This window comes from Acyrthosiphon pisum, chromosome A2, assembly GCF_005508785.2.
Source record: "Acyrthosiphon pisum isolate AL4f chromosome A2, pea_aphid_22Mar2018_4r6ur, whole genome shotgun sequence".
NCBI classification, from domain to species: domain Eukaryota; kingdom Metazoa; phylum Arthropoda; class Insecta; order Hemiptera; family Aphididae; genus Acyrthosiphon; species Acyrthosiphon pisum.
Window position 1 is genome coordinate 4,867,606 of NC_042495.1, and position 6,536 is coordinate 4,874,141.

At 32.5% G+C, this 6,536-nt stretch overlaps 1 protein-coding gene across 3 annotated transcripts in view; it reads left to right on the forward strand.

Annotated features, from left to right (window-relative positions):
• The window catches only part of LOC100166228 (tyrosine-protein phosphatase Lar), a 29,809-nt gene that overhangs the window by 10,949 nt on the left and 12,324 nt on the right, over positions 1 to 6,536 (forward strand). For 2 of the 3 annotated variants that reach the window (XM_003242929.4, XM_016802578.2), the window contains 8 exons: positions 2,391 to 2,530; positions 2,629 to 2,825; positions 2,968 to 3,128; positions 3,220 to 3,491; positions 4,219 to 4,575; positions 4,663 to 5,082; positions 5,148 to 5,264; positions 5,340 to 5,534. In XM_003242929.4, the coding sequence (XP_003242977.4) occupies positions 2,391 to 2,530; positions 2,629 to 2,825; positions 2,968 to 3,128; positions 3,220 to 3,491; positions 4,219 to 4,575; positions 4,663 to 5,082; positions 5,148 to 5,264; positions 5,340 to 5,534 (1,859 nt within the window). Of the gene's footprint in view, positions 1 to 1,772; positions 1,782 to 2,390; positions 2,531 to 2,628; positions 2,826 to 2,967; positions 3,129 to 3,219; positions 3,492 to 4,218; positions 4,576 to 4,662; positions 5,083 to 5,147; positions 5,265 to 5,339; positions 5,535 to 6,536 lie in introns of all 3 variants that reach the window. The other variant, XM_016802577.2, reaches the window with a different exon arrangement.

The following is a 6,536-nucleotide window of genomic DNA, read 5'->3' on the forward strand; positions in this document are numbered from 1 at the left end:
TCTTATCGCTTCATTAGATCAATTGGTATGTTTGGCAAAAAACACGTCTAAAATACTATGTCACGCGTGTGTTAGACGAAAACAGAAAATCACGGTATCGAATCCCCTTAAGGTCCGTATTGTTGTAATCGTCTGTGAGGAACGTCCCCTGAAATGTCAATCGCGTTTTATTCTCATCGGACAATTAATGTGACAAAAATGTATGACGGGGATTTTGTGGCGTCTTTCAAAATATCGCCGCTGTCATCCTTATCGGCAGATTCCTATTAGTTCTGTTTCAATCACACCCTGAAGATCGTACGTATGAATTACGTCTTCGTCTTCGCGAATGTACCATACATATATTATTATCATTACACATTATAGTGTTCGGTCAAAATCAATCAATCTATAAACTCTGATGGAGTAATTAATTAGATACGTAACGCACGACACAATTAACACATATCACTAGTATAACTGTGGACTACGGTATATTATGTACATGGTATAGGTACGATGATAATATACTGTTGAATATCATGTGAGTATAATATATTCGTCGAATTCCGATTCGGGCAAATTAATTGTTATTATATCGTCGATATAATTATATATAATGCCAGCTCTATAATAATGTGCGCGTATATAGATATAACAACAACAACAATATGCGTCGATACATGGTTATGGGTCAGAACTTGAATTTCGAGCACCACTATAATATTGTATAACATTAAGTTGCACCTAGAATACACGGCTTTAAGTTAATATAATGCACATCGCTTGGATAATCACACATAATGTACACATAATAATATATATTATTGTATTGTAAACCAATTTATAAATAAAATATGTATAGTATATATGATATATATATATAGACATACAGTGAAGTAGTCGAGATTTTTTCAATTGGGGTTTTGAGATTAACTATGGGAAAAATCCTAGACAATGTAGATACGAATACCCAAGAAGCTGTCATCATATCTTATACCAACACTAAATTATTTATAATAATAATATGACGTCTATTGTTATAGCTGATATGTTATTTTTTATTTTAGTTTAATAATGAGTAAAACGTAAAGTTAATTGGGGCATTTTTAAATCAATATCACTTATGATTTTGTTATAAAATTCAAAATTTGTATACAAACACATAATTTTAAGGATTTTTTTAAAGGCTATCGGGATGGAGTGGTAGATGTGATCCCCCATCTATTACTTCACAATACTTCACTGTATATATAATATATTTTGTAAAATATCACTTTATATATAAATATATACACTGTATATTGCGTATATTATACAAGAATTGTTCGATGACATGCGTGCGTGCAATTGTTTATCGCACTCGATCCAAACATACTATCCGTAGGTACGTAATAAATATATCTGCTGTGTTTCTTTTTCACATTTTTTTCTCTCTCGTCTCTCTTTTATTATATTTATATAATACATATACCCTAGCTCTATTCCGTCTCTCGGACGGAAGTCTTTTCCCAAATAATATATATTTATATATATATATTATTATTATATTTTTTTTTTGGTAACGCTGCACACATTTTGTATTTTGGCAGCTCGACAATTTTTTTACGCACATCATTTTTACACACACGTATTTATAAAATATATAATACGACTGCGTATTTATATTTTTTTTTTGTTTTTTGTATTTTTGACACTAAAAGTATTTTTATTGTATCTTTTTGGTACGATTTCGCACTATTTTTTATGCGAAACCGTCGTGTCTGTCTCCCCGTGGTGATCTGGTCGTCCAGAAATGAATAGTGAGTACACAAATATCAACGCAACCAAAACGTAGTAGTGGACGAAAATTATAAGGTTTTTAATTTTTTTTTCTCACCCCGTAGCAGTGATCGTCCGTTGGCTAGCTCGGCGATACATTTAATATTTTTGGATTTTTTTCCTTTTACTTATATTTTTTAACAGTACTTAACCAGAGTAATCCTTGATATTTTTTTGGTAGATTTTGATTTTTGATCAATATAACAATCCTTAAATGTATTTTTTTATTTTTGTGTTATCCTAATCATTTAATTTTATTGGTTTTTTTTTAATAGTGTAACCCCGATTTATTTATCTTTTATTCACCTTCCAAATTTTGATTTTTGTTTGAAATAATATAATTGTTTTTTTACTTTTTTATATTATATTATAATATATAATATTCACTCCGACAACGTTATTTTTTTCTCGCAAATAAAACGCGATGGCCGTTATCGGAGTGACGCAAGTCAAATGGATGCAAAAAAAAAAAGGAATTGACAATGTTCTAATCCTTTTTACCATTTCGCTTGTTTGCACAACGTTCTGTAAAACTTTCTTAAATACTAAACATATCTAACTCGCCATGTATGTGTATCGGTATATAACAGTGCCAGGACCTCCTACCGACGTCAAAGTACTGCCCGTCAACTCGACGACGATACACGTGCAGTGGCGACCACCCACCGAAGAGGACCGTCACGGAATCATTAGAGGCTATCACATACACGTCCAAGAAGCCAAGCCCGAGGTATGCGTGTTGTCGCCGGATGATTATAAACTGATGTTGATCATAATTTCGCAATTATTATTGTTTATCTAATCCGCTTCGTTTTTCTTTGACCACAGGGCAATGCGCTGCTCAACGAACCGTTGAGATTCGACGTTACGGACGCACTAGAGAGCAACGTCACCGGCCTGCAACCGGATACCCTGTACGCGATCCAGGTGGCGGCCATCACTCGTAAGGGCGACGGCGACCGCAGTTATCCTGCCAAAATCAAAACACCCGGCGGCGTACCTGTTCGGCCCGTCGTGAACCTCAAGTACTTATATTTACGATAGTCCCCGACTAAATGAATGCAATATGCAATAATTCACAAATATTATATTTTATGTTCATATACGCGCGTGACGAAAACAAAAGCGATATTCTGCTCTAAAAAATAATACTACGATGTCTTGCAGGGTTTTGGAACGAGAACCAAAGGTCAATATCGAACTAGAATGGACCAGGCCGACGAACACGTATGGCGAACTGTTGGGATACAAATTGCGTTACGGGATAAGGGGACAAGAAATGTTGGAGATCATGTTGACTGAGAACAAGAGGCGCATCACTGATTTAGGTATATATTCTAACGTGGCGTTTTGATCGGTCGACCTTTAGTTTGCGATTGATTGTTCGTTAGTGGATACTAAACTAATTTTGTTTTTCAGAACGCGGCGTTGAGTACGAATTTCATATATCTGGTCAAAACCAAGTGGGCTTTGGCCAAGAAGCCACAGAGTACTTCAACACTCCCGAAGGCCCACCGACTGGTCCGCCGATAAACGTGTCGTACGAATTTCAAACACCTGACGTGGTTTGTGTAGTGTGGGACGAACCGTCTCGCGAACATCGCAACGGACAGATTATCCGCTACGACGTACAGTTTCACAAAAAAATTGATCAGTCGACCATCACACATAGAAATACCACACTGAAAAAGGTATAAAGAGTGTAAACATTAAATAAATTAAATACAAACAATTAGTTAGCAGTTAGCGTATCTTAATGGGTGACCCGTGAAGATCTGCTTTCCTCTTCTCAAAGAGTTATCTGGAAGTGTATTTATAATTTTTAACACAATCATCTCTACATTTTTTTTTGTGTACATTAAACATTTATTGACAAATTCAAATTGAAAAAAATAAACTTAACGTTAGTTGTTAAATTGTCAACATTGAACAAAAACATAAGTTACTTTGAAATTTATATTTACCTAAGAAAATTAGTTGTTTGATTTTTGAATTATGATTAACATAATATGTTCACAATATTAATTAATAATAATATAATATTATGTAATGTTTAAACTATAACTTACAACTATTAGGCTAATAGATAATAATGTCATTGTTACATATTATTAATTAATAGTATAAAATAAATTTTGTTTTTAAATTCTTAATAACATCAAAAATATAGTTTTTATATTTTTAATACAATTTGTAAATATCAAATTCCAATAATATTAATATAAAATAAGTATTTAAAAGTTTATAAATATTAATAAGAATTCAGTTAAACTACTGTATGCGTGTGTAACTATGATAAATTATATGCATGTAATGTAAAATTATATCAGCCAAGTGCCACCTCTTATGTGTGCCTTACATATTTATTATAATATTATCAGATTTAACTGTATTAATATGTTTTGTGTTTTGTCTTAGGCGGTATTTTCTGGTCTAGAAGAAGCCACAGAATATGTTGTCACAGTTAGAGCAGTGACTGCTGAAGGTGAAGGACCGTGGAGTCCACGTATGACCATAAACACTACCAGAGAAATGGTTCGTGCTCCCATGGGTGTTAAGGCTGTAGCAACATCAGATCAAAGTATACAAGTGTGGTGGGAAGCCGTCCCAGTGCGAGTAAAAATTAACGGTTATCGTATTTACTATACGATGACAGCAGTTGAAGATCTCAATCAATGGAATGTAAAAGATGTCCCTGCCACTGAATCCACAGATCTTGCTAATCTTGAAAAAATGGCACAGTATGCTATAGCAGTGGCAGCGCGCATCGATAATGTAAATAATATAGTATCTATTTATTTGAATTGCCTCTTTTTCATTTTTTATAATTAACTATATTAATTGATACTTGTTGATTTACAGGGTTTTGGAAGACTGTCCGAGAAAATCACCGTCATAGTAAAACCAGACGAGGTACCATTAAACTTGCGTGCATCAGATGTAAGCACCCACAGCATGACTTTATCATGGACTCCGCCTATAAAATTAAATCCAATCGGGTACAAGATCTCATTTAATGCAGTTAAAGAATTTAGAGATTCGCAGGGCGTAACCCAGTTGCAAATGGTACCAACTCGAATAATAGAATTGGATAAATATGTTTTGAGCCATACAATCGATGAATTATCTCCATTTATAAGCTATGCTGTAAATGTTAGTGCTGTACCATCTGACCGTAGCTATAGACCCCCTTCAAGAATTACTGTTACCACTCAAATGGCTGCTCCACAACCAATGGTCAAACCTGACTTTTTTGGCGTTGTAAACATGCAGAAAATACACGTGAGTAAAATTATTTAATTATACTAAATACACATTTATAAACTTTGTTTTATGTTATACATTAGGTTATATTACCTCAAGCATCAGAAGAATATGGTCCAATTTGTCATTATTACGTTGTAGTTGTTCCAGAAAATCCAGACACTGCGCTTATGAATCCAGATGAGTTTTTAAATCAAAAAGTAAGCATCACTAATACATAATATTTGGTAGTTAATATGTAACAGGTTATTTAATATATTTGTTTTAAATTTTAGCTTGTTGAAATTTCCCAACAAGAGTTATTAGCTGAGGGTGAGCCTTATATCGCAGCTAAATTCCCTCATAGAACCATACCTTGGACATTTTACCTAGGCAATGGTGAGACATACGATGGATTCCTCAATCGAAAACTAGACCAAAATGTGAAGTACAGAATATTTGTTCGAGCATTCGTTGACACCCCACAAAAAGTAAATAATAATAATTTAAATGGCAATATTACACTAAGACTGTAGTTTTACAACATAAATTACACAATTAAACAACGTCGGTTTGGCTCGCTACCTGGTACACTTATTTTCAATGTGCCTGTATAAACCAAATTTTTTATTTTTTATTTTTTATAAATGCAAAATAGTTTATTACCATCACAAATGTTAAAAGATTGTAAAAGGTTAACTTTAATGAGCCAAATGTCCCAGTACAAATATCATTGCTAGGTGGTACTTGATGACCAAAAATTCATTATAAAAAAAAAAAAAACTGTTAAAATTACTTACAATTTACAAACATAAATAATAACACAAAAATGTTCTATAAATGTAAAAAAGTTACTATAAATTCATGTTTTTATATACAGATAAATAAATAATAATATTGAAGGTTTAGGCAAAATTATGTTTGGGTTATCCTTTTTTAAATATTTAGTTTTAACAAAAAAAAAGGTGGGTAAGTGGATGTCGCTCTGCTGTACAGTAGGTTACAAGTGGGTCACTGTATAATAGATAGTATTAAATTTGAATTCAATGATATAATATCACTGTATAAGAAAAACGATTCTGAGCGGAGACTGTTTGTCAGTCTAGGTATTAGACATACCTATTATAGGTATACTTATCTATAGTATTAAAAAAAATTGACCTATAATAGGTATCAATAATAAATTCCAAATTAATCATATCACAATATCCATTAGGTAACGCGTTATACATCAAAAACAAACCATGGTACTATCATAGATATATAATAGTATACTTTAGAAGTTTCAAGTACCCACAAGTAATATTATACAATCACAACAAAATAACTAAAATAGTTATTCCAGGTTTTTTAATATGTAATTTCGTCCAAATTTGAACTTAAAATGACTATAAAAATAAACTGTGCTTATGTATTTCTTAGAATTTTTGGTAACAGAATTAAATATTTACGTGAAATCTTGTTTTAATTTTCAATCCTTAGATATAAAGCTG